This window comes from Coptis chinensis, chromosome 6 (genome assembly GCF_015680905.1).
Source record: "Coptis chinensis isolate HL-2020 chromosome 6, ASM1568090v1, whole genome shotgun sequence".
NCBI lineage: Eukaryota > Viridiplantae > Streptophyta > Magnoliopsida > Ranunculales > Ranunculaceae > Coptis > Coptis chinensis.
The window spans coordinates 33,442,627-33,468,197 of record NC_141461.1 but is presented as its reverse complement, the minus strand read 5'-3'; the positions used below and the strand labels follow the sequence as shown (position 1 = coordinate 33,468,197).

Genomic DNA, 25,571 nt, shown 5'->3' with positions numbered 1-25,571 from the left:
CTGGATATTAGCCAAAAGGAATAGTTTTTGAAGGAACAAAATGCGTTTCAGGTGTTGGCAGCCAGTGATGATGAGATTGAGGACGATATTTCTGAAGGAAATCCTGTAGAATTCTTCACAGATCATGAGCCGGTTAAGGAAAAGGTGGTGAAAGCTAAAACCAGGGCACAGAAAATAGCAGAACTCAGCGAGATAAACAATGAGGATGGAAGTACAGCTCAGGGAAAGCATGCTCAAGTATCTGAGAGGAAGAAGAAAGGGAGACCAAAGGGGTCCGGTAGTAATAAACATTAAGCAAAATGATCAAGATTGGAACATGGAATATCATGGGACTAAACGAAATAAAAAAAGCAAAGGAAGTGAATAAATTCATTCTGAAGAATAATCTTTGTTTGTTAGGGCTTCTGGAAACGAAAGTAAAGGAGGAGAAGAGGAAAAGGATTAGTGATATATGTGCTCCGAATTGGCATTTTGAGAGTAATTATAGTAGTAATCCTGGGGGTAGAATATGGATTCTTTGGAACCCAAATTTTGTGGACGTGAGTAAGATTCAAGAGACAGATCAGTTTGTACACTACAGGGTGACTATTCATCCTAACTCAGCTAGCTTCCAATCAACGCTTATCTATGCGAGTAATAATAGCCAGGAGAGATTAGGGCTGTGGCAAGATCTACGGCAGCTTCACAATAGTTTTACAGGACCTTGGTGTGTACAGGGAGATTTTAATAATGTGCTCTATTCTCATGAGAGGATAGGGGAGCTGGTCCATCCTCGAGAAACAGTTCCTTTTAGGGACTGCCTAGTCGATACAGGGTTATTTGATTTAAAAGCATCAGGGTGTTATTTTACGTGGACTAATTATGGAGTAGGAGCAAATAGGAAATGGTCAAAGATAAACAGGGTGCTTATCAACATCCTCTGGTCGTCTTTGTTTGTGCATGCCTCAGCTGAATTTCTGCCGCAAGGAATTTCGGACCATTCTCCCATGATAGTCTGCTTGGTTGATGCTGAAAAAGGGAGAGTTCCTTTCAGGTTTTGTAATTCTTGGGCCCTTCATGATAGTTTCAAAGAGTTGGTTAAGCAAGTGTGGGATACAGAGGTGTTGGGCAGTTGTCTATATATACTGGTCCAAAAATTGAAGATTCTAAAGTCTAAACTGCGAAGATGGGCTAGGGTGCATATGTCCGATATTCATATAAAAACTGAGGCAGCAAGGGAGGATCTTCACAGATTACAGAAAGAGCTACAAAGTTCCCCTACAGATCTCCAGTTATGCGAAAAAGAAAGAAAAGCTAGAACTCTCCTGTGTAAATTGATTGAGATGGAGTATATGGATCTTAAGGCCAAAGCTGAAAATGATTGGCTAGATTACGGCGATAAAGGAAATGCATTCTTCCATCAAGCAATAAAAGAAAGAAGGAACCGTAATTTTGTGTGGTCTGTTTCAGATATGAGCGGGGTAAAACATGAAGGAGTATCACAAGTGTCCAACGTTTTCATCAATTTCTTTCAGGACCTTCTGGGAGTTGAGGCTCAGACGACGAAATCTTGGGTTCTTGTTGGAGGACATTCCAGTTAGGGGGCTGGTGGATACGGTACAAGCAAAGAAACTGCGAAGAGGTTACAAATGGGGAAATTATACGAGCTTTATTTGATATGGAGGACTCTAAATCCCCAGGGCCTGATGGCTATACAGCATTCTTCTTCAAAGATTCATGGGACATAGTCGGTGAAGACTTCCTAAGAGCTGTCAAGGAAGTGTTCGGTCATAACAAAATTCATAAAGGAACTAATGCAACATTTCTATGTCTGGTTCCTAAAAAGCCTGTTGTTTCACAGGTTGATGAATTTCGTCCGATTGCATGCTGCAATATTACTTATAAATGTATTGCTAAGATACTCAGTAATAGGATGAAGCCTTACATGGAACAGTTGATCGCTCTTAATCAGTCAGCATTCGTTCCTGGAAGATGTATACAGGATAATCTTCTACTGGCTCACGAATTGCTCAGAGGATACAACAGAAAGCATGGGCCGCAGAGATGTACTATCAAAGTAGATATCCAAAAAGCTTATGACACTGTTAGCTGGGAATCCCTACTGCTGGTGCTCAAGAGATTCAGATTCCCGACAAAGTTTATTGGCTGGCTAGTTATGTGCTTCTCATCTCCTTGGTATTCAGTCCTTGTCAATGGTAGTCCATATGGATTCTTTGAAGGGAAACGAGGGTTAAGGCAAGGTGATCCTTTGTCTCCGTATTTATTCGTACTGGTAATGGAACTGTTAGGTGGTCTGCTGAAGCAAGGGCTCCTGTTGAAAGGCATCAAGCCTCATTCCAGGTGTAAAAGACTTGCAATAACTCATCTGAGTTTTGCTGATGATGTTCTACTGTTTTGTAAAGGGGAAGCTGGCTCTATATTGGCCGTTAAGTCGGCAATCAATTATTTCTCTTCTCTCACAGGGCTGAAGATAAATACTCTGAAGACGTCTATACTCACTGGTAGTATGACAAATGATGATGGGCTAGCTCTTGCTGGGTTGTTGGGGGTTCAACTGGTCACTCCTCCCATAAAATATCCGGGGCCGCCACATCACTTCGCTAGAATCAGCTCCAAGGATTGCTTGCCACTGATTGAAAAAATCACCATGAGAATGTCCAACTGGAAGAACAGGTCTTTATCTTATGCGGGCATATTACAGCTTATACAGTCTATCCTGTCCTCGTTTCATATATATTGAGCGAAGACTTTTATCATTCCAGTTGGTGTTTTGGACAAGGTCGCAAAACTCTATAACAGATTTCTGTGGTCTGGAGATTTGGTGCAAGTGAAGATGCATAAAGCAAGTCATGCAACTTTGAGGTTGCATAAGGAGGAAGGAGGACTGAGCATTATTGATCCTAGGGTATGGAACAAAGCAGCATACTATGGGTTGGTATTTAAGGTTGCTACTAAGGAAGAAACTCTGTGGACGAAGTGGACTTGGGAGTACCACATTCGACAGAAACACTTCTGGACTATGAAGATTCCTTCGGATTGCTCGTGGGTGTGGAGGAGTATACTGAAACACAGAAAGATTGCTCGGAAATATATTAGATGCTTGATTGCTAATGGAGAAGGAACAAGTTTATGGCACGATCCTTGCATAGCCTCCACGTTGCTAATCCACAATGCACAAGCTAGAAATTTCATCCATGAACCAGATGATGCTAAAGTAAGCAAGCTGATTACGAATGGTACTTGGAACGACAAGGTCCTCAACTTGCCAGACGGGGAGTTGAAATCAATGATCTTACAGACTCCCATCAATGACAACATGGTTCAAGATTTGGTAGTGTGGACTGCCACAAGTTCAGGTAGGTTCTCCACAAAGTCAGCTTACATGTCCATCAAGAAGATGAGAGAAAAGGTTGGTTGGTACAAATTGGTGTGGGGCAAATATAATGTTCCGAAACATTCTTTCATCACCTGACAATTGTTTGCGGGATGTTTGGCAACACAAGATCAACTGATTCACAGGAAGATTCTCTCTCACTCAGAGTGTTGTTTGTGTAACGACAAACTCCCAGAAAACTCGAAGCACCTCTACTTCAATTGTACGTTCACAAACAAGATTTGGGCTGTGATTAAAGATAATCTGGGGTTGGGAGTAGTTCGTGAATCCACTGCAGAGTGGAAGTTTCTGTTGCGCAAGACAAGATCGAACACGATCTCAAGTGAGATAACAAGGGTGATGATTTGTGCAACTGTGTATGGGATTTGGAACGAGAGGAATAGCAGGAGGCTCAGGAACAGAGCTCATTCTGCAGAGTCGATTAGCAGCTACATCATGGAGAAGATGAAAACATACTTGCAGCGAGTTATCAAGTCCACTGAGGACTCTTCTTCAGCGACTAGGTATTTGATTAAGCGAGACCGGGTATTGAGATCACAATAAGGCAACGAGCGGCAGAGCTAGTTAAATGGACCAAACCACCTGTTGGTTTCGTCAAGATCAATTCGGATGGGTCGGTGACTGAAGATAGAGCTGGATATGGCGATATACTGAGGAACCATGAGGGATCTCCTATACTCTTATACATGGGAAATGTGAACTTACGATCGGTGATTATCCAAGAGTTAAAAGGAATTGAGGCTGGTCTTCTGGCAGCTCTCAGTGTTAACTGTAATATGATTCTGGTTGAATCTGATTCTCTAAGAGCAGTCCAAGTAATTAACAGACAGGAGCTGAGCCCTTGGTACTGTCTCGATACAGTGGAAGGCATCTGGAGGCTAATGAACCAATGTGGGTCGGTTAGTGTGTCCCATGTGTATAGGGAAAAGAATAGAGCGGCAGACCTGATGGCTAAGACTAGTACTACTCGGGATAGAATTATAAATCCTGGAGTTACTTTTGTAAGCATTCCTCTTCTTACGTATGAGCTTAATGTTATAGTAGAGGAAGATGCTATTGGTAAGTTGTACCAGAGAGTTTGATTAATACAGGTTGGGGTCTGCCAAACCCCTCATAAACGTTTCAAAAAAAAAAAAGTAAGCAAACTATTCTATAAATAAATTAGAGTACGTACTTATTATTAATATGTTGACACAAATTACACGACCTGGCCTACCATCCCAAGATTAAAATCTATAAGCCTCATCTTGACCTCAGAATTATCTTTTTTTGATAATGAATTAAATTATAATCACCATTACGACTCCATTGTTTCTCCCTCTCATCTTTTTCCTATTACACCTGTCTCACCTTAATGCTATTTCAAAATGACTTAAAAAAATTAAACACAGAAAGACATAATTCAAAGCCTCATTGTCAACTTCAAGATACCCTTAATTTGTCATCCTTCCTTCATCTGAAAACTCGTAAGTCAGAGTATCCCTCATCATTATACGAAAAATTGTCATCCCAAGAAAAAAGGAAGATACGTATCACTTACTTTATGTAAATAATTAGTAATCCTACATTCTTACTCTTCCCTAATCATTTTCCCAAAAGAAGATCCCTTTCCTTATAGGTAGAAGTCACTTATAATGAATATACAACAAATCTCCTATTACATGAATACCCTTCCCCAGATAACCAAAGTTACCTAGGCAGTCCCCAGAAACTCCTCAATCTAGCACTCAAATATTTGAGTCATGAAAGGCTTCGTACCAAAAGCTTTAGCAGGAAAATACATGTATATATGTTGAAAAGTACTGAACGACAAAATTAATGGAGTTTAGAAAGTGTGCTTGGAGTAGCTGACACTGATTCACATTTCACAAATACATGTTGTGCATTTTGGGAGATCTCTCACATCTCAGTATCTTACCAATCTTCAAAATTGTACAGTCTTCAAAATCTAAGAGACTTAAGTCGAGTTCCGAAGGTTATTGAAGCGTAAACTCAATGTCCAAAAATAGCACACTATAAAACTCCAGAAACTATAAGTAAACTAATAACTTTTGCAAAAACAACATGTAACTGTAAGGCTATAGCAGTATAGCCTCAATGCACTTTCCCAATGTAAGTGTACGACGCTCTAAGGCAAGCCTCAAGCTATAAGCTCTGATGTGTTTTTCCAAGGTCTGCCTACTCTCTCATCGTTAGAGGTCAGTTGAGCAAGGCTAGTCTTTCTTAAAATAGCAATTCCAAATATGGGACAAAAGGAATAATTGTGTTGACTGCTGGCATTATCTACCACTAAACTGCTTTCAATGTCCATAAAAGTGCACTTTAAGAATCCAGACAATAAATAAATAGATAAATTAATGACTTAAAAGTATGGGATTTATATGAGTAAAAGTAAACACAATCCAAGAAGTTATGCCTCTCGCACTGTATGTGAGGCTATACCGCTATAGCATCAGTCCAGTTTTATGTGTGCAGCCTCGAAGAGTAAGCCTTAATTCACTTTTTCCTATTAAAAACAGTGACTACTCTCTCATCATTACAGGTCAGTCGAGGAATGGTCGTCTCTCTTAAACCACCAGTTCCAAATATGGAACAGATAAAAAGTTTGTTTTGATCGCCGCTTGCATTGTTGTCTCCATATCCTGACAATATTTCCTCCCTCCCGTAAATTAGTGGTTCAGTCACAATGAAGCTAGTTTCATAGTCGTGACCACATGTTTTTTAACACCACTCTATGTAACTCCAGGAATCAAATGAGACATGAAACTTTCCGCAGTAATTTATCACAACTTCTATAACTTTATAACATTGGTTTCCGCTAACTATGGCAAAAGTGAACTAACGATAAATTTACTAAATTAACTAAAGATCATATTTTTATTCATATTTAAGATAATATAAACAAAGGAGCCTTTATATTATTACCATCTGACTTACCATAAAACTTTTTCTTTGAGTTGGACTTTCTCAATGTCGGGGATATCTAGGTGTGTTAAAAGGAAGAGCTTGTTTGCTAGTACTAGATGGGGTTGTGGTTTTTTGGGTTTCCATTTTTTTGTGTGCAAATCGACCAAAAATAATTCTATTTCATGAATGATGAGATTAGTAACTAAACAACAGCTATAACAAATCCCCATCCACTCAATATGGAATTGATTAGTAACTAAACAATGTGGTTTTCTGATAATATAGCATACTCAATGTAGACTGAAATGTGAAACTTACTAGAGCATCAAAAGTAATTGATAAAAGTGAAATACCTTCTCTAAAAGTTGTGAAGCTGAATTGGCACCTAGAAGGCACTAAAAAGGAGGAGGCGAAAACTTAAAATAACTTAATACGGACCTGCACAAAATTCAAAAGCATACAATGAACTGAAAAATAAATAAAACAATTTACTGCATTCAACAATAACACAATTTTAAAATCTAATCGTGTGAAGTATAGATTGTAAGTCTGTGACTAATGGTAAGGAAAAGCAATCTTCTCCCTACATCAAACAGAAAACAACTCCTACAGTATAACTGGGGTATCCTCAAAAAAAGATGATGAAAACCAGATTCCCAAACCCTAACCCTAAAAGCATGAGGTGATTGAAGGAGAGATGGTGGATTTGAGACGAGAGCCAGCGAACTTGGTTTTTAAAAGCTCCAATCGCCTTCAAGTATTCTTTTTTTCTTTTTTTTTATCGGTAAAATGTGATGTGTATATATAATCATAAAGTCAAAATTCGTAGGATGAGATATCCCACTCAGATACAACAAAGGAAAAGACAAATACTAAATCACTACTAGAAAAAAGAAACTACGACTATTAGAGAAAATTCAAACAAAGGGATGCAATCATGCATGGCCGAGCAAGGACTCCCAACTGAACATAAGGTCCCCGAACGATGTATCTGTCCACTCTTCCCAGAACTTTGACCAGAGAAAGACGAATCCCTTGATTGCTGCAATCACGTGTTCCCTAGTCATCGCACATCCATCAAAGTGTCTCCTGTTCCTTTCCAGCCACAAAGCCCACATGATAGCAAAAGGTAAGATGTTCCACACTCTACATCCCTTTGGGGAATAGACATTAAGCACCTAAGAGCTCAACAGATCTTTCACTGACCGAGGAACAACCCAATACACCCCAGAGTGGCCCACAAAGTAACTCCATATCTCCCAAGAGAAAGGACAATGAATGAGAGTATGACTCATTGACTCCCTATCCGGGACAAAAGTTAATGATTATTTTCTTTCTCCTAATAAGATTGTCTATGGTCAAAATCTTATTATGGGTCGCACACCAAATTAAAAAAGAAACAAAACAAAGAATCTTTGCTGACCAAATAAAAGAACTAGGAAAGTCTGGAATCATGACCCTTCGGTTGTTAACTGGTAGATGAGAACACAAAGAAAAGTAGAAAGACGTGGCTGAGAATTTCCCATTCTTTTCTATAATCTAGTGCCGACGATCCCTATCCGGTCTCACAGCAGGAATCGCCTCTAGCATAAGCGTGAGGGTGGCAATGCTCGCAATATCCCGATCAGTCAAGTGAACATGAATCCCCAAATCCCACCCAAGATTACCATTATTTAGACGTATGAAATCACAAATGGTGCGATTTTTAAAAACTGAGATGGCATAAAGTCTCAAGAAAGACAAGAATAACGGTCTCTCTGCTACCCATCTATCCTCCCAAAACGTAATTCTACCCATGTCACCTAATACATATGTGATCTCTCTCTGAAACTCCACGAGACCTCTCTGAATACTCTTCCAAACCCCACACCCGTAGGGACTAGAATTCCCCCCGCTATACCACCCAAGATTGGACTCACCAAATCTGGATTTGACTACACGCCTCCAAAGCCTCTCATTTTCTTCCCCAAATCTCCAAAGCCATCTGCCCATAAGGGCAGAATTAAACTCACAAATCCTTCATAATCCCAGACCCCCGTTCTTCTTCGACATACAGACAATCTTCCAGTTAACAAGATGATACCTATGATTCTCCTCCTTGTCATCCCATAAAAAATTCCTAATGATCCTTTCAACCCTTTTGACCACGCTTTGTGGCATCCTAAAAAGAGACATAACATAAACTGGAAGGCTCAAAAGAGAGCTCTTAATCAAAATCACTCTCGCCCCTCTCGATAGGTACCGCCCATGCCACCCTTCAAGTTTCTTATGGAGGTTTTGCTCTACAGGTTCCCACATAGTAGCAGGCCTATATCGAGCACCAAGAGGAAGCCCAAGATACCTCGAGGGCAAAGATCCAGCAGAGCACCCAATGGCTCCAGCCATCCTATCAATATCGCTCATGTCAACCACCCCATACATTTGATTCTTAGCCATATTCACCCTAAGCCCTGAGATTACCTCAAAGCAACAAAGAATCCCACGAAGAAATCTAAGCTGTGAGAGGTCCCTACGCAAGAACACCACGATATCATCTGCATATTGCAAATGAGAGATGAGAACTCAGTCTTGGCCCACCCTAAAGCCCTCAATAAACCTGAGCTCATTAGCTCTACTAATCATTTTACCCAAAACCTCCACTAATAACAAAAAAAGAGGTTGAGACAGGGGGTCAGCCTGTCTAATGCCTCTAGAACTCCTAAAGAAACCTATTGGCGACCCATTAATAAGGATCGAGAAGGACCACGATGAGATACATTGCCTAATCTATTTCCGCCACTTCCAACCAAATCCCATACGTCTCATCACATAGTTCAAAAACTCCCAACTCACATGGTCATAAGCTTTGGTAAGATCAATCTTACAAACTAGACCTGGTATCCCACTAACATTCTTATCCTCAATCGCCTCATTAGCGACCAACACCGCATCAAGGATTTGACGACCACTCACAAAAGACCCTTGCTCCTCCGCAATGAGGTTAAAAATCGCCCCTTTCAATCTCATAGAAAGCATCTTGGATATGATCTTATATACACTACCAACCAAGCTGATAGGACGCAAATCACTAATGTCCTCAGCTACTCTCTTTTTAGGGATGAGATTGATGAAGGTGTTATTCATGCTATTCGAAAGAAAAGATGTCTCCCAAAACTCCCTAACGGTCTCCATGACATCATCTCTCACTATATCCCAAAATTTCGAAAAAACTCAGTATTAAACCCATCCGGTCCCGGAGACTTATCGTTCCCCAGATCGACAATTGCCCTCCAAACCTCCTCCTCCTCAAACTCTCTTTCTATGTCCACACTCTCCTCTCTCAAAATGCTAGGAAGGAAGAGATCATCTACAAGAGGGCGTCTACCTACAGGCTCGGTGCAAAGCCTAGAGTAGAAAGAAACCACCTCCTCTCTCAAGCTATCCTCTCCCCAAATAACCTCACCATCAATCCTTCTTGATCTCTAACATATTCTCTCTATTTCTAGCCCTTGCTCTTTGATGAAAAAATTTTGTATTAGAGTGCCCCTCCCTGATATCTTTGACCTTAGCCTTTTGTCTCCAGGACATCTCCTCCAAATAAACCACCCTCTCAAACTCCGCCCTCCAATCCTGGCATTGTATCCTCTCATCCAACTCGAGGTTTCCTTCTTCCTCTTTGAGATCAACTTTCCTAATATCCTCTAAAAGTTTCTCTTTTTTCCTGTCCAAGCGCCCAAAAACATTCTTGTTCCACTCCTTAATTTTATTTTTCACAATTTGAAGCTTTTTTGCGAGTCTAATATTCGCTTTATCTCCATCAGTCTTGCAATTCCACCACTGCTTCACATTCTCCACAAATTGGTTGTCCTTTAGCCACATGTTCTCAAAATAAAAAGGAGTCGGGCGTCTCCTCTTTACCTTACTAGTTAACAAGATAGGGTGATGATCAGAAGCTGAGCTAGCAACAACCGACTGGGAAAGAGAAGGCCAACTCTCTTCCCACTCCGTACTCACTAGAAACCGATCCAAACGAGATAGAATCGGCTCAACCTTTCTATCGGACCATGTGAATTTACCCCCGATAAGAGGTAAATCCACCAACTCACATCTCCTAATAAAATCATCAAATCTCCTACTGATAGTGGGACTAGGAGCACCCTTTTTCAGCTCGTGGGAAAACCTAACCACGTTAAAATTGCCACCCACACACCAAGAACACCCTCTACTAAAAGCATAAACGTCGTCAAGTTCAGCCCAAAAACTCAGAAAACCGACCCTCTTAGAAGGACCATAAACGCAAGTAACAAGCTTATGGGTTTCCTCACCGTCAAAGATACAAGAAATGGACACGGAAGAGGATCCAATGAGTTGGTCCACTGCCTCAACCCTCTCTTTATCCCATATAACACAAATCCCTCCGGCTTACTCAACTGCCGGTATGTCTATCCACTCCATCTCATTGATTCCCCAAATATCTCGGGCGACCTTAAGATCAAAACAATCTAACTTAGCCTCTTGGAGCAGCACAACTGAAGGCTTCTCCTTCTTAATGACCTCTTTAACAACATATCTCTTCTTATTGCTACCTAGCGCCCTAACATTCCATGACATGATTTTATGCCCCATGTATAACAATTTGGTTTCTTCCCCCTCTCCTAGAACTCCCTTCCACAATCTCCTCACCAAAGTTGATATTGGATACCAGCCTCAATAGTTCCCTATTACCTTTTTTATTAGCTTCATGCCCTTGCATTGTGTTTTTCCCAACCGATTTTCCATTCTTAATACCTTCAAGTATTCACAATGAACAGTGGTTTATGACGAAGATAGGGGTGGGAGAAAGGAGCTGGTATCGGGTTTTTTCTTTCTGTTGGTGGCAAATCTCTATTTCTTTGGTGGCAAATTCCTTTGTTATTTTGAGTGGCAAAATTTTCTTTGCTCCCCCCAATGTAAATTTTGCCGGGATTTTGGTGGCAAATCAAAGAATGGGGCAAATCTTAAGAAAATTTGCCACCGGGTGGAAAACGTATCAAACAGTGGCCAATTGATGTTTTTTTGCATTCACCACGATTTGGCATGGCAAATAGGGCTATCAAACACACCCTAAGTATGGTATTAAATCGTGGAAAAAGTGGTTAAGTGACTTTCTCTAGTCTAATTTTTTGTTTTGCACGCATATAGATAATAATACTCGCATCAACGCAACCATTATTTAAATCATACGAACTCTTATATAGTTTCACTATATATTAAAAAAAACATCACTTGCTTATTTTATATTTAAAGCAATAGCTTATTCTAAGGAAATCAATGAAACACATATATATTAAAATTTCAAGAAGAGGGTTGCTTTACTAACTTGATTTTCACAGTCGGGGTAGCTTCAAACACAGCCTACAAAATTAAGGAAAGAAAAGATAAAAGAGTTAGAGGACTAAAGAAAGAATCATTAATCACAACAAGAATTCATCCGCAACAAACAAACAAAAAACGTACCAATCAAGTCTTTTGGTAGGCTACTGCATGAACGATGGTGAGAGTAGGCTTCCAACATAACTAAATATATTGTGAAACACAAACTCAGATTTTAGTTTACATTCTGTAACTGAGTTTTGTTTCGGGTCATACAATAGTAGTTGGCCATAATCTTTCCTAATTATAATCTCTCCACTCTTTGACAAACCTATTGGATGCAAGAATTTAAACGGCATAGACATCTCGTTTTGTCCAACTTTAAACAGCTACGTCCAAGAACCGGCAACACCATATTCTCCCATAACCCAAATATCAACTTCCATTACTTGAAACATATGGAACAAAGAAAGTAATCCACCTAATTCTCCAAGACTCACTCTGACCTCACCCAGATGAGACACATAATTAACATCCAAATCCGGCAATTGCATCTCATAAAAACGCTCATCCTTGATATCAAAACAAATAGTAACACCCTCCGATTCACAACCTAACCAATGTGTCACTCCATTAACAAGTACATAATATGTTTGATCAAAACCCGACACCTCAGGTTTTTCTACGTCTCTCCATGCCTCTTCTATTCCTTTGAGGTTAACATTTTCTTGCGCCCAAATACCAACTTTAATAGTGAACACACTTACAACACAACACGGTTTACGAAGGATCAATCTTATAATCTTGTACTCATTACTACTTTCACAATAACCAAATGTGAAATTAACGTTGTGATTCGAATGCCAAAGTCTTTTTCAAGGTAACTTGCATTTAATAGTAATGTAATCTTGTGTAAGAGGATTTAACACGTATAAGTTGAACGAATGGTTAGCTAACCAACGACTTAAACATATTAAACCATTGTAAACGCCAACAACCATTAAAGCGGAAGCTGGAATTTCTATTTTTATGGGATTGGAATTGGAGGTAACCTCTAAGTGGTAGAATTGGGATTTTATGTGGTTGGGTCTAGTGACAAAGATGACGCTGGAACTGTGGACTTGGATTGAACGGTTGAGATGTAAATTGATAAATCTCAAATCGAATTTGAGTAAGTTAACCATTGTTTGCAAACGCAGTAGAATTTTATTAAGTGTATGGCTTCTACTTTTGAGAGTATTTCGTTGAAAATGATGTCTTCAGGGATTGTGTGTTTTAGGTCCTTAACAGATCGATCTAATCACTTCATTATTCTCTTGAGGGATAGATGGAGAGATTATAAAAGGGGGGGAAATCACAAAACTAAGAAGTTGGGTTTGTAAAGTACCAAGAGCTACATGACAGCAAACAAAAGAGAGGCTCCTAGAAGTTCTACACTCGCGTCATAACAGCACCACTAAGCTTTCAATCACCTGGGAAAAAAAACAAATAAATAAGGCGTCAAATGCGCATAGCAAGTATAGCTACCCAATAATTCATCAAGTTAACGAAGAGAGAATGTAGCAAGAGAAACAACAAAAATGCAATTAATACCATACATACGTGTACCCAAATAAAATAGATACAACACATCAAAGCGTACCCGTATTAACTATCATGTTAAGGAGCATCCATGTTATAAGACTTACCCAATGCATAGGTTCTCAAAGTGTATGAGAATGTATATACTTAACTACTTCAATAATCTTCAATATAGAAACCGTGACAACTTTACTTTAAGGGTTTTCCTTAAGTAAAATCTCCAAATTTAACACGCTCATAATTAGTCCAATGCTACTATGAGCCAACGTACGCCGAAAGGATCAATTATGCTCACACGAAGCCAATCCACTTAATTACGGTGACAATTTGTTACAAGTAAATAAGGTTAATTGGTAATCAAATAAAATAATAATCTCTAATTCGACAAAACCGTCAATTTCTTACATGTAATTAGAGCTAATTTCGTGTTTAGTTGCAATAACAAACACTAATTCAACCAAACCCCCAATTTCTTACAAGCAATTACACTTAACTTGTGTTCAATTGAAATAATAAATCATAATTGGAAAAAACAATCCCCAATTTATACTAGTAAGTACGGTTAATTACTGTGGACAATTGAAAAGTAAACCATAATGTTTTTTATCAGTAAAAGTAAACCATAATTAGACTAAAGCCCTAAATTTTGACATGTAATTAGGGTTTGGTCTCAACAATCCTTATTAAAAATTATGGGGTTTGGTCTCCACATTAATATATTGATTCAATTAAGTAAACAGAAACATGCAAATGGTACAATAAACGCCATACCTTTCGACAAGCGATACTCAACATGATTGTTTTCCCGCGTTCTAACCAATCTTTTCAATGGATCCAACTTCACCAACTAAAAGTACCCAAATTGACTTGATACAATAACTAATTAAAAGATGAGGAGATGTGGTTGGCTGGGGTTATGGAGTAATGAACTAATGTAGTGTGATTACGTGTTGGCTAATGGACTTATGAAATGATTGAGTGTGATGAGGAGATAGATCGATCAGGTGATGGAGGGCTAGGGCTTTGGACTGATGGACTTCTTCTTTTTCATACGTGATGGCTGATGGACTTCTTCTTTTTCATTAGCTTACAATTGTTTCCCGCGCTCTTGAAATATTTCGCCAGTTAACAACTTGGAATCTCACTAGAATTTGAAATGAAATATCAAATCGAAATTTAACTTAACAAATCAACAGGAAATTGACACTTTCATCTAGGGATGTCCGAAACTCCTGATGTCCATTTTTTGGGATGATACATACTAGATAGCATTATGTTGAACACCAAGTTTTGATCTGCCAAAGTATGGATGGTACATACTATGTAGCATCCCATTTAGGAGCGTGAAGATGATCCGAACAACATTGTTAGATCGTTTGGCTCATAGAAAAGCGATCTGTGGAGGTCGTTAAGGCCTGTTCCGTCTGTTTAGGATGGTATATCATATGTAGCATCCATTTTTTGGGATGATACATACTATATAGCATCCTGTTGAGCACAAAGTTTTGATCTGCCAAAGTATTGATGGTACATATTATGTATCATCCATAGTTAGTAAATTCGCGGAAGGCTAAAAATCAATAAGGAAATTATTCGCCAAAAATTCAAAATGTAATCATAATAATACGTTTAAAAATTCGACAAAAATGCCAAACATGCCATTCGTGTTTTATACAGGTATAATACAAAAAAAATCAGATATATTTTGTCGCATTACAAGTTTAGAATGCAAGAAATTGTCAGAATTGCTCATTAACTACACATGCATAACTCAAATTTTCATTTATATATACTTGCTAACACTTTAGTTCTTCGATATTCTTTAGGTATGGAAGGTTCTAACTTAAGTGGATTTTCAAAACCTTCCATTTTGAAGTTGCATCATACATTTTATAGTACGTTTTTTTCCATTTAAAAAATACTGACCATATTTTTTGGTAACTATAAGCCTGGATCATAGAATTCGTGTATTAATTCCTAGGTTTGAAACGTTCTCCTTATTAATCATATTATACATAAAAATGTATAAAACGGGTATTAAACACAAATTTACTAGCTATGGTACCTACAAGAGTTTTGGGGTTCAAAGATTATCTGAACTACCCCGTCTGATCGTTTGGCTCCTTGAACAGCGATCTGAGGAGGTCGTTTCGTCTGTGAGGATGGTACATATTATGTAGCATCCATTTTTTGGGATGATACATACTATATAGCATGTTGTTGAGCACAAAGTTTTGATCTGCCAAAGTATGGATGATACATACTATGTAGCATCCCGTTTTAGGCCTTGAAGATGATCTGAACGACATCGTCATATCGTTTGGATCATAGAAAAACAATATGTCTAGGTCGTTAAGGACCATTTCATCTGTGTAGGATGGTATATCATATGTAGCATCCATTGTTTGGGATAATACATAATATATAGCATCATGTTGAGCACAAAGTTTTGATCTGCCAAAGTATTGATGGTACATACAATGTATCATCCATAGCTAGTAAATTCGCGGTCGGCTAAAAATCGATAAGGAAATTATTCGCCAAAAATTTGAAATGTAATCATAATAATACGTTTAAAAATTCGACAAAAACACTAAACATAAAATTCGTCTTTGATACGGGTATAATACGAAAAAAATTGGATATTTTTTCTCGCATTACAAGTTTAGAATGTAATAAATTGTCAGAATTGCTCATTAACTACTCATGCATAACTCAAATTTTCATTTATATTTACTTGCTAACACTTTAGTTCTTTGATATTCTTTAGGTATGGAAGGTTCTAATTTAAGTGGATTTTCAAAACCTTCCATTTTCAAGTTGCATCATACCTTTTATAGTACGTTTTTTTCCATTTAAAAAATACGGACCATATTTTTTGGTAATTATAAGCCTGGATCATAGAATTCGTGTATTAAATCCCTAGGTTTGAAACTTTCGCCTTATTATTCATATTATACTTAAAACTGTAAAAAACGGGTATTAAACTCGAATTTACTAGCTATGGTAGCATCCCGTTTTGGGGCTTGAAGATGATCTGAACGACCACGTCAGATCGTTTGGCTCATAGAAAAGCGATCTGAGGAGGTCGTTAAGGACCGTTTCGTCTGTTTGGGATGGTACATATTATGTAGCATCCATTTGTTGGGCTGATACATACTATATAGCATGTTGTTGAGCACCAAGTATTGATCTGCCAAAGTATGGATGGTACAGACTATGTAGCATCCCCTTTTGGGCCTTGAAGATGATCTGAACAACATCGTCACATCGTTTGGATCATAGAAACGCAGTCTGTGGAGGTCGTTAAGGCCCATTTCATCTGTGTAGGATGGTGTATCATATGTAGCATCCATTGTTTGGAATGATACATAATATATAGCAGCATGTTAAGCACAAAGTTTTGATCTGCCTAAGTATTGATGGTACATATTATGTATCATCCATAGCTATTATATTCGCGGACGGCTAAAAATTGATAAGGAAATTATTCGCCAAAAATTCAAAATTTAATCACAATAATACATTTAGAAATTAGACAAAAAGAAACGAGAAAAATGCCATACATACAATTCGTGTTTTATACGGGTATGATACGGAAAAAATCGAATATATTTTGTCGCATTACAAGTTTAGAATGCAAGAAATTGTCAGAATTGCTCATTAACTACTCATGCATAACTCAAATTTTCATTTCTATTTACTTGCTAACACTTTAGTTCTTCGATATTCTTTAGGTATGGAAGGTTCTAACTTAAGTTGATTTTCAAAACCTTCCATTTTGAAGTTGCATCATACCTTTTATAGTAAGTTTTTTTCCATTTAAAAAATACGGACCATATTTTTGGGTAATTATAAGCCTGGATCATAGAATTCGTGTATTAATCCCTAGGTTTGAAACGTTCGCCTTATTATTCATATTATACTTAAAAATGTATAAAACTGGTATTAAACGCGAATTTACTAGGTACGGTAATGTCCCGTTTTTGGGCTTGAAGATGATCTGAACGACCTCGTCAGATCGTTTGGCTTATAGAAACGCAATCTGAGGAGGTCGTTAAGGACCGTTTCGTCTATTTTGGATGGTATATAATATATAACATCCATTGTTTGGGATGATATATAGTATATAGCATCCTGTTGAGCACAAATTTTTTGATCTGCCAAAGTATTGATGGTACATGCTATGTATCATCCATAGCTAGTAAATTCGCGGACGGTTAAAAGTCGATAAGGAAATTATTCGCCAAAAATTAGAAATGTAATCATAATAATACGTTTAAAAATTCGACAAAAATGCCAAACATACAATTCGTGTTTTATACGGGTATAATACAGAAAAAATTGGATATATTTTTTCACATTACAAGTTTAGAACGCAAGAAATTGTCAGAATTGCTCATTAACTACACATGAATAACTAAAATTTTCATTTATATTTACTTGCTAACACTTTAGTTCTTCGATATTCTTTAGGTTATGGAAGGTTCTAACTTCAGTGGATTTTCAAAACCTTCCATTTTGAAGTTGCTTCATATCTTTTATAGTACGTTTTTTTCATTTAAAAAATACGGACCATATTTTTGGGTAATTATAAGCCTAGATCATAGAATTTGTGTATTAATCCCTAGGTTTGAAACGTTCGCCTTATTATTCATATTATACTTAAAAATGCATAAAACAAGTATTAAACGTGAATTTACTAGCTATGGTAGCATCCTATGTTGGGGCTTGAAGATGATCTGAACGACCCCGTCAGATTGTTTGGCTCATAGAAAAGTGATCTGAGGAGGTCATTAAAGCCCGATTCGTCTGTTTTGGATTGTATATAATATGTAGCATCCATTTGTTGGGCTAATACATACTATATATTGGCAAGGTATAGAAACAAAGGCACATCTCTTTCATAAATGTACGTTTGCACACTCTGTGTGGAGTGCACTATTACGGAGAATGGGTTTTGTTCGAGTTATGGACATCACATGGCAAGAAGAAATTCAATGGATTGAAATGGTGACACGAGGTAAAGGATTTGAAAAAGATGGGAATAGGCTTGTGTGGAATGCGTACATGTATATGATTTGGAAGACACGAAATGATCGCATTTTTAACAACAAGCATGCTGACGCGCATCAAGTGATTGATGAAGTGTGGAGAGATGCCAGAACAAGATTAATGGGAATGAACATCAACATGGAGACAGGACCAGAGTCACAGAACTTTATGGAGAAGTGGAATATATAGATTTGAACAAAACAGAGGAAACGAGAATACTGCAGATGGGTGAAAGCAGACAAAGGGATATACAACCTAAACACTGATGGCATCCGGAAAGGTACAAAAGGAGGATGGGCAACAGCAATTCGTGATGACCAAGGAAGAGTAATAGCTGAAAGTCATGGAAACTCAGATATGCAGAATATAGCACTGATAGAACTACAGGCGGTAGAGAGAGGTTTGGGGATGGCAGTAAGAAAGGGTATAAAAAAAATCGAGCTACAAACTGATTCAACAAATGTAATCACGTTTTTTAACAAGACCAGCAAGTATCCATGGGCAGCAGAAAAGATGATACGGATGATCCAAACTCTCAAGGGATAGCTAGAACACTTCAAGATAACTCATGTTTACAGGGAAACTAATATATTAGCAGACGCTTTAGCAAACAATATTCCTGCTGTTACTTATATAGATTTAGTGCCAAGCTGTTTTTCTGAGGATGTAAAAAAAATAATCTATGAAGATGCTAGTGGTAAACAATATGTAAGGTTGCAACAAGATTTTCCTATTTATAAAAAGGGGTAGGGGACCACTCTAAAAACCTCGCTTACCAACCTAAAAATAAATAAAAAATGTTGAGCACCAAGTTTTGATCTACCAAAGTATGGATGGTACATACTATGTAGCATCCCCTTTTGGGCCTTGAAGATGATCTGAACGACATAGTCACATCGTTTGGGTCATAGAAACGCAATCCGAGGAGGTCGTTAAGGCCCGTTTCGTCTGTTTTGGATGGTATATAATATGTAACATCCATTTTTTGGGATGATACATAGTATATAGCATCCGGTTGAGCACAAAGTTTTGATCTACCAAAGTATTGATGGTACATGCTATGAATCATCCATAGCTTGTAAATTCGCGGACAGCTAAAAATAGACAAGGAAATTATTCGCCCAAAATTCGAAATGTAATCATAATAATACGTTTAAAAATTCGACAAAAACGCCAAACATGCAATTCGGATTTTATTCGGGTATAATACGGAAAAAATCGAATATATTTTGTCGCATTACAAATTTAGAATGCAAGAAATTGTCAGAATTGCTCATTAACTACACATGCATAACTCAAATTTTCATTTATATTTACTTGCTAACACTTTAGTTCTTCGATATTCTTTAGGTATGGAAGGTTCTAACTTAAATTGATTTTCAAAACCTTCCATTTTGAAGTTGCATCATACCTTTTATAGTACGTTTTTTTCCATTTAAAAAATACGGGCCATATTTTGTTGTAATTATAAGCCTGGATCATAGAATTCGTGTATTAATCCCTAGGTTTGAAACGTTCGCCTTATTATTTATATTATACGTAAAAATGTATAAAATGGGTATTAAACGGAATTTACTAGCTATGGTAGCATCCCGTTTTAGGGCTTGAAGATGATCTAAACGACCCCGTCAGATCGTTTGACTCATAGAAAAGCGATCTGGGGAGGTCGTTAAGTACTATTTCGTCTGTTTAGGATGGTACATATTATGTAGCATCCATTTGTTGGGCTGATACATACTATATAGAATGTTGTTATACACCAAGTTTTGATTTGCCAAAATATGGATGGTACATATTGTGTCACATCGTTTGGGTCTTGAAGATGATCTGAACGACATAGTCACATCGTTTGGGTCATAGAAACGCGATCCGAGGATGTCGTTAAGGCCCGTTTCGTCTGTTTTGGATGGTATATAATATGTAACATCCATTTTTTTGGATGATACATAGTATATAGCATCCTATTGAGCACAAAGTTTTGATCTGCGAAAGCATTGATGGTACATGCAATGAATCATCCATAACTAGTAAATTCGCAGACGGCTAAAAATCGAAAAGGAAATTATTCGCCAAAAATTCGAAATGTAATCATAATAATACGTTTAAAAATTCGAGAAAAATGCCAAACATACAATTCGTGTTTTATACGGGTATAATACGGAAAAAATCGGATATATTTTGTCGTATTACAAGTTTAGAATGCAAGAAATTGTCAGAATTGCTCAGTAACTACACATGCATAACTCAAATTTTCATTTATATTTACTTGCTAACACTTAAGTTCTTCGATATTGTTTAGGTTATAGAAGGTTCTAACTTAAGTGGATTTTTCAAACCTTCCATTTTGAAGTTGCTTCATACCTTTTTTAGTATATTTTCTTCCATTTAAAAAATACGGACCATATTTTTGGGTAATTATAAACCTTGATCATAGAATTTGTATATTAATCCCTAGGTTTGAAACGTTCGCCTTATTATTCATATTATACTTAAAAATGCATAAAGCAGGTATTAAACACGAATTTACTAGCTATGGTAGCATCCCATTTTGGGGCTTGAAGATGATCTGAATGACCCCGTCAGATTGTTTGGCTCATAGAAAAGTTATATGAGGAGGTCATTAAGGCCAGTTTCGTCTGTTTTGGATGGTATATAATATGTAGCATCCATTTGTTGGGCTGATACATACTATATATTGGCAAGGTATAGAAACAAAGGCACATCTCTTCCATAACTGTACGTTCGCAGACTTTGTGTGGAGTGCACTATTACAGAGAATTTTTTTTTGTTAAAGGTAATTGATTAATTATAAAGAAGAAGGATTACATGATAGCAAATGTAGCAGAAAAATAAAACAAAAAGATACAAGCCTGCACTAGAAAAGAAGATCTAGTGAACAAAACGATAATAAGTCGTATGATGGTTCTCTAGATGAATCATGAATGAAGGTCGAGAAATCCACCATATACCGCCCCCGTTAACGTTAGCCCTCCTCTCAAGGCACATACCCACACTCCCCAGATTGGTCTCTCGCCAAGATGAAGTGAGGTTAATCCATGCCGCTTTATCTTTCAAAGATTGCCAGGTTTCTTTGACTCTCCAATGTGTTGTGTTGTTCGAAAGCTCGGACAACCGGTAGAATCGCATTCTACCCAAAGATAGCGCAACCCAAATCAATCGCGCTTAATGGCCTGTATAATAGCCATTGTTTCCGCCATGTAGTTAGTGGATATACCCATCCCACCAGCAGCTCCCAAAAAAATCTCCTCTCAGTAGTTTCAAGATATATCCCCACCCCCGATCTTCCCGGATTTCCTTTCGAACATCCGTCAGTGTTTATCTTGAGTATACCCGGAGGAGGAAGTAGCCAATAGCACTCAAAGATCTTTGGGGACCTGAGAAATTTGAGTTGTAGCTGGAAATGCTTTAGAATCTTGAGGTCATGCATCGAGTTTTCCATAATCCCCGAGGACTTATGATGCGCTCTTGTAATCGCTCTCCTGACCAAGAAGCAAACTTCTGTGTAGCTTGGAGCTTTGTCGTCATAGAGGGCTTTGTTCCTGGTTTTCCAAAGACTGACCATGATCGTCAAGGAGCAAGCCTTCCACATATCCAAGATGAGTGAGCTGTAGTGCTTGCACTGCTACCGCACATCAGAGAAGGACTCCAAATCCCACTGAATTTGAAAGATTTGCTGAGCAAACTGCCAAATCTTCTTAGCAAAGGCGCAATGGAATAGGATATGTTCCAGCGTTTCTTCCTGATTTTGGCAAATACAGCATCTAGATGCAAGGTGAAACTTCCTTTTTTGCAGCTAGTCATCCGTTCTAGCCGCACCATGCGCTAGTTTCCAAGCAATACCCTGTGTTCTCGGCAGAATTTTGGCGCTCCAAATGAACTTACTCCAAGCTGATTTCGGTGTTTTTTTTCTGATGCTTTCAACTGCCGCTGCCACTGTGAAGTGCCCATTTATAGAATCGATCCAAACTCTTGAATCTTCTTTGAACTGCCGGGTTGGGGTAGCTTAGAGATGTCGATGCCCAAATGATGGAGTACTAGTGTCATTTCGTTGGAGAAGGACCATCTATCCTCATGTATGTAATCACGAGAGTCTAGCTTGAATTTAACAATTTCTTTCCTTTCCTCCGAAAAAGTCACATATGGGCCTCTCGCGAACAACCGGTTTTCTCTCCAAATGTTTATCGCCTCACCATTACCGACGTTCCAACCATGTAGGGTGCCATTTCATGAGTGCCCATTTGATGCCCCACCAAACTGTTGAGGTTTTGTAGTTTGACCATCCACCAACTCTGTTGATATATTTCCCCCTCATGAAATCTGCCCAGTCACCATCTCCGGACAACAGCGTCCAAGCTTGTTTCATTAACATCGCAAGATTAATATCTTTGAGCCTCCTGATTCCTAACCCTCCCTCCTCTGTTGGTTTGCATGATTTCTCCCAAGAAACCATTAAAGCTTTCCTTTCCGCTGGGTTGCCACTCCAGATAAAGTTTCTGATGACAGCTTCACATTCCTTTATCACCGATTTTGGCCATTTGTAGATAGCCATATTGTGAACCGGTATACTATTGAGGACGTGCTTTGCTAGCACCACCCTTCTTTGGAAGGATAGCATTTTACCCACCCAACCTGCCGCTCTCTTTCTGATCTTATCCACTAAAGGAGCAAGAGTCGCTTTGGTAACTTTTCCCTTGATGAGAGGAACACCCAGGTAGTTCTCCGGCAGAAGACCCTCATTAATGTTACGGGCCTTTCTTCTATTAGACATAGGGCTAAGAAAAATCTTGCATTTTTCCTTATTAATAACCTGCCCCGAGGAGTCCTGGTATCGATTCAGAAGTTTCATCAGATTCTTGATACCTTTCATATTAGCATTGCTGAATAGAAATACATCATCTGCAAACATCAAATGTGAGGGGCTACAGTACTTTGTATTGACCACCATATGAGAGAGCTCTTTCTTCTGGATCAGTTTGCTGATGGACCTGCTTAGACAATCCTCCGCCAGGGCAAAAAGCATGGGAGAGAGAGGGTCGCCCTGTTTGAGACCTCTTTCTGCAGTAAAGTGACCTTGTGGACCTTCGTTGAGCAAAATTGATAAAGTATTGCTTGCGAATGCTCCCTTCAACCATTGAATCCATTTGTCTCCGAATCCCACCTGTTGTAGCACCGCCCAAAGAAAGTTCCAATCCATAGTGTCGAAAGCCTGCGAGATATCTATCTTTATGGCGATGTTACCTCCATATCTAGGAGTTTGAAGCTCATTAATCAATTTGGAAGCTAGTCCAATGGCCTGCTGGGAGTTCCTGTTTGGGATGAACCCATATTGCTCCTTGCTGATGATCCTTTCTGCAAACGGAGATAATCTCATGGCAAGAATCTTAGTGATCACTTTATAAATGAAGTTAGATAGGCAGATAGGTCTGAATTTGTTCACCTGGTTTGCATTTTTCTCTTTCGGGATTAGGACTATGAAGTTAGCGTTAAAACCCATGGGCAGTCTCGCTTTGATGAAGAAGTATTGTATAGCTCTGACAAGGTCATGTTGCACAATGTCCCAACAGTGATGGAAGAAGCACCCACCAAAACCATCAGGTCCTGGAGAGCTATCTGCTTTCAGCTGGAAAACTGCGGATTTTATTTCTTTTGCTGAAGGTTGGGTGGAGAGAGAAGCGTTGTCAGCCTCCGTGATAATCTGAGGCATGGAGGCAATAAGATCCCAATTGATATCATGCTCCACCTTTTTAAATTTCTCTGAGTAATGCCCCACTAGGAAGGAACCAATTTCTTCTTGAGAGTCCATAGCGACCCCCTTATAATTCTTCATATCAGTGATCGTAGATCTACATCTGTTCAAATTTGCTTGGGCATGAAAGAATTTGGTGCTTCTGTCGTTGTCATTGTCCCATTGTGCTCGAGCCTTCTGTCTCCAGAATTTCTGTTCTTGCTCCAATAACATCTCCACCTTATTCTCTTGGTCCACCATGAGAGCAGTGAAACCCTCCGACATGTTTCCTTGATCAAACTGCTCCTGCATCTGTTCAAGGATTTTGGTTACAGAGAATGGGTTTTGTTCGAGTAATGAACATCACATGGAAGGAAGAAATTCAATGGACTGAAATGGTGACACGAGGTACAGGATTTGAAAAAGATGAGAATAGGCTTGTGTGGAATGCGTACATGTATATGATTTGGAAGACACGAAATGATCACATTTTTAACAACAAGCTTGCTGATGCGCATCAGGTGATTGATGAAGTGTGGAGAGATGCCAGAACGAGATTAATGGGAATGAACATCAACGTGGAGACAGGACCAGAGTCACAGAACTTTATGGAGAAGTGGAATATACAGATTTGAACAAAACAGAGTAAACAAGAATACTGCATATGGGTGAAAGCAGACAAAGGGATATACAACCTAAACACTGATGGCACGCTGAAAGGTACAAAAGGAGGATGGGCAGTAGCGCTTCGTGATGACCAAGGAAGAGTAATAGCTGCAAGTCATGGAAACTCAGATATGCAGAACATAGCACTGATAAAACTATAGGCGGTAGAGAGAGGTTTGAGGTTGACAGTGGAGAAAGGGTATAAAAAAAATTGAGGTACAAACTGATTCAACAAATATAATCACGTTTTTGAACAAGACCAGCAAGTATCCATGGGCAGCAGAAAAGATGATACGGATGATCCAAACTCTCAAGGGACAGCTAGAACACTTCAAGATAACTCATGTTTACAGGGAAACTAATAGATTAGCAGACGTTTTAGCAAACAATATTCCTGCTGTTAGTTATATAGATTTAGTGCCAAGCTCTTTTTCTGAGGATGTAAAAAAAAACTCTATGAAGATGCTAGTGGAAAACAATATGTACGGTTGTAACAAGCTTTTCCTATTTATGAAAAGGGGTAGGGGACCTCTCTAAAAACCTCGCTTACCAACCAAAAAATTAAAAAAAAAAATGTTGAGCACCAAGTTTTGATCTGCCAAAGTATGGATGGTACATACTATGTAGCATCCCCTTTTGGGCCTTGAAGATGATCTGAACGACATAGTCACATCGTTTAGGTCATAGAAACGCGATCCGAGGAGGTCGTTAAGGCCTGTTATGTCGGTTTTGGATGGTATATAATATGTAACATCCATTTTTTATGTTGATACATAGTATATAGCATCCTGTTGAGCACAAAGTTTTGATCTGCCAAAGTATTGATGGTACATGCTATGTATCATCCATAGCTTGTAAATTCGCGGACAACTAAAAATCGATAAGGAAATT

General features: G+C 38.5%; 3 protein-coding genes across 3 annotated transcripts in view; 1 reads left to right on the top strand and 2 right to left on the bottom strand.

Moving 5' to 3' along the window:
• Positions 1-1,580, top strand: part of LOC147492651 (uncharacterized) — a 32,701-nt gene extending 31,121 nt beyond the window's left edge. Inside the window, exons 3-4 of the mRNA XM_086567576.1 lie at positions 52-277; positions 400-1,580. Coding sequence (XP_086423702.1) covers positions 52-277; positions 400-1,580 — 1,407 coding nt within the window. The remainder of the gene's footprint in view (positions 1-51; positions 278-399) is intronic.
• A 6,260-nt stretch (positions 1,581-7,840) lies between these two features.
• On the bottom strand, positions 7,841-9,424 carry LOC147492650 (uncharacterized). Its single transcript, XM_086567575.1, has 4 exons — positions 9,100-9,424; positions 8,544-8,835; positions 8,385-8,462; positions 7,841-8,285 (listed from the first exon to the last, which is right to left on the bottom strand). The coding sequence occupies exons 1-4, from the start codon at positions 9,422-9,424 to the stop codon at positions 7,841-7,843; spliced, it is 1,140 nt and encodes a 379-aa protein (XP_086423701.1).
• Positions 9,425-9,745: 321 nt separating this feature from the next.
• Positions 9,746-10,906, bottom strand: LOC147492649 (uncharacterized). Its single transcript, XM_086567574.1, has 2 exons — positions 10,766-10,906; positions 9,746-10,669 (listed from the first exon to the last, which is right to left on the bottom strand). Exons 1-2 carry the CDS (start codon positions 10,904-10,906, stop codon positions 9,746-9,748), a joined length of 1,065 nt encoding a protein of 354 aa, XP_086423700.1.
• Positions 10,907-25,571: the final 14,665 nt, after the last annotated feature.

Bases quoted from the DNA above. Each gene is read 5' to 3' on its own strand.
- LOC147492649 (XM_086567574.1), bottom strand. From the start codon at position 10,906: ATGGGGCATAAAATCATGTCATGGAATGTTAGGGCGCTAGGTAGCAAT. The intron at 10,670-10,765 runs GTCGCCCGAGAT...TGGGATAAAGAG, and splicing joins TAGATTGTTTTGATCTTAAG to AGGGTTGAGGCAGTGGACCA.
- LOC147492650 (XM_086567575.1), bottom strand. From the start codon at position 9,424: ATGAATAACACCTTCATCAATCTCATCCCTAAAAAGAGAGTAGCTGAG. The intron at 8,836-9,099 runs GTATGGGATTTG...TGCAATATGCAG, and splicing joins TTTGAACTATGTGATGAGAC to ATGATATCGTGGTGTTCTTG. The intron at 8,463-8,543 runs GTACCTATCGAG...GTCTCTTTTTAG, and splicing joins CTTGAAGGGTGGCATGGGCG to GATGCCACAAAGCGTGGTCA.